This window comes from Pseudochaenichthys georgianus, chromosome 3 (assembly GCF_902827115.2).
Source record: "Pseudochaenichthys georgianus chromosome 3, fPseGeo1.2, whole genome shotgun sequence".
Classification (NCBI taxonomy): Eukaryota; Metazoa; Chordata; class Actinopteri; order Perciformes; family Channichthyidae; genus Pseudochaenichthys; species Pseudochaenichthys georgianus.
Window position 1 is genome coordinate 21,501,708 of NC_047505.1, and position 2,243 is coordinate 21,503,950.

Consider the following 2,243-nt stretch of genomic DNA (forward strand, 5'->3'; position numbering starts at 1 on the left):
TTAAAATACCATCTACAAGCTGATGCTGACAGCCCCGCTCCTGCTGCCCGCTTGCAGCAGACCACACTTCCACGCTCACCGGCAGGCACCGACTGGCTATTGGGAGGACCGGGAGGACCGGGAGGGTGTGTGTTTGTGTGGCCCGAGCGAGCGAGAGAGAGACCTTACGTGTTGTTGTTAGCATCTGGTGCTAGCTAGCTGCGCTAACGGATATAAGGAGCTGTTTAAATGAAAACAGGGGAGCAACATTTCGCCAACAACTGCGCCGAGCACTTGACTTTATGCAGGAAGCCAGACAGTGGGACATTGTACGAAAAGTCAGCACACTCAGCTAGTGTTAATGCGCGCAACATGATCGCAGCGTCCAGGCAGCTCCCATTCGAGCATATGCCTTGAGATGCACATAGCTCCAACGATCCACCATCACACACACACACACACACACACACACACACACACACACACACACACGCACACACACACGCACACGCACACGCACACACACTGTATTGTATGAGAGGTTCCAGGTTGAATTGAGGCGAATATCTGTGATGTTCAGAGGTTGTTGTGTTTAATATTCATGAGAATATTTGTCATTGTTCAAATGATAATAAACATTAGCATAACGAATATTTGTCCACTCATATCATATGTTGATAAGAGTATTAAAAAATGAAAAAATATTTCTCTAAGGTACATTTAGAACAGATGTGCGAATTAATTTGCGATTAATCGCGATTAACTATGGACAATCATGCGATTAATCGCGATTAAATATTTTAATCGACTGACAGCCCTAGAAATAATACTTTCATTCACTCACGGCAAAAGTTACTTTACTTACTATAAAAACTCACGGTAAAAAAATGCACTCCCTATTCCATTGTCATGAAGGTGGAATCTAACTATATCCAGAATAAGTTTTATTGGATCCAGGCTAGAAACATGTTTATTTATGCTGTAAAGTTGGGCATTTTAACATGGGGGTCTATGGGAATTGCTCCTTTTTGCATCCACCCCCTGTCGGCCACTAGATGAACTGCAGTTTGTGGCACTTCCTTCTGGGCTTCCCGGCTCTGCGCTATGAAGCGCTGATTGGCTGTGGGCTTCCAAGTTCCAACAATGGCCCTCATAAGAATCCCAAACGGACCCAAGACTGTGTTGAGGGTCCCAATAGTCTTCACTCTTCAGGACACAAATAATTCGCCCCCTCCCCCTTTCGGCCAATTCAGAGAGCACCAGCCAATCAGCAGCCTCTGCTCATTGTGTACAAACAGAGCCTCGTGCGCCCTGCAGCCTTTAAATAGCCCTGCAGGAGAAGTGATGACCAGAGCACATCAGAGGAACACAGCACCAGCAGCCAATACACAAAAACCTAAGTAAAAACTAAAGAATGGATCCCATGAGGTGCAGAGAGTCCGTTTGCAGAAGTCTGTTTGGCCCAGTGGACCGAGAGCAGCTGCGCCGGGAACTGACGCTGAAGATGAGGGAGATCACGGAGCAGGACAGCCGCCGCTGGAACTTTAACTTCCAGACGGAGACTCCGCTGCAGGGCAGGTTTCAGTGGGAGGAGATCCCCGCCGAGTCCGCTGCTAATATCTACCAGGAGTCCGAGCAGCAGAGAAGGGATGTTTGTTCTGCATATACTGAGGAAGAGGAGAGGCTGAGCGCAGGGGTCGACCAGGAGAACTGCTCCAGGGTCTCCAACAAACGGAAGTTTCCCGCAGAGGGGACGCCCGTCCGAAGGAAGAGGACGCTCTCAAAGTCTGCAGCCAAGCCCAGGAGCAATGCACGAATTACAGGTGAGGATCAAACCCTGCAGATCCATAAGTGTGCTATTTAAGCTGTAACGCAAGTTTATTCTGATAATGCTGGTCTTTTTAAGTGAGTAAACGTGTTTTTCTGGCAGATTTCTTCGCAAAAAGAAGGAGGACCACAGAAACCAAGTGCATCCTCAATCCTTTCCACACAAGTTCCAGTGAAGCTGCTCTGTGCAAAACTATAAGATGATCATGCTTCTGGAATAATGGACTCTTTTATATTTATACCTAATGGATTGGATCAAAGCCGATTCACTGCACCAAAGGATTTTATGTTATGTTATTTTATTACTTCGTTTTATTTATTGTCAACTTGAGTGTTGGTTAAATTATACCACTTTCTGTTATTTATTCTATTTATGAACTTTTTATTTAACGTCTTTGCATTTTTATGTTTCATTTCACAAATATGTCTGTTCAAAG

The 2,243-nt window shown here is 45.7% G+C and overlaps 1 protein-coding gene across 1 annotated transcript; it reads left to right on the forward strand.

The window, feature by feature from the left end:
* Positions 1-1,393: 1,393 nt before the first annotated feature.
* On the forward strand, positions 1,394-2,010 carry LOC117462078 (cyclin-dependent kinase inhibitor 1-like). The gene is made up of 2 exons (XM_034104149.1): positions 1,394-1,802; positions 1,910-2,010. Exons 1-2 carry the CDS (start codon positions 1,394-1,396, stop codon positions 2,008-2,010), a joined length of 510 nt encoding a protein of 169 aa, XP_033960040.1.
* Positions 2,011-2,243: the final 233 nt, after the last annotated feature.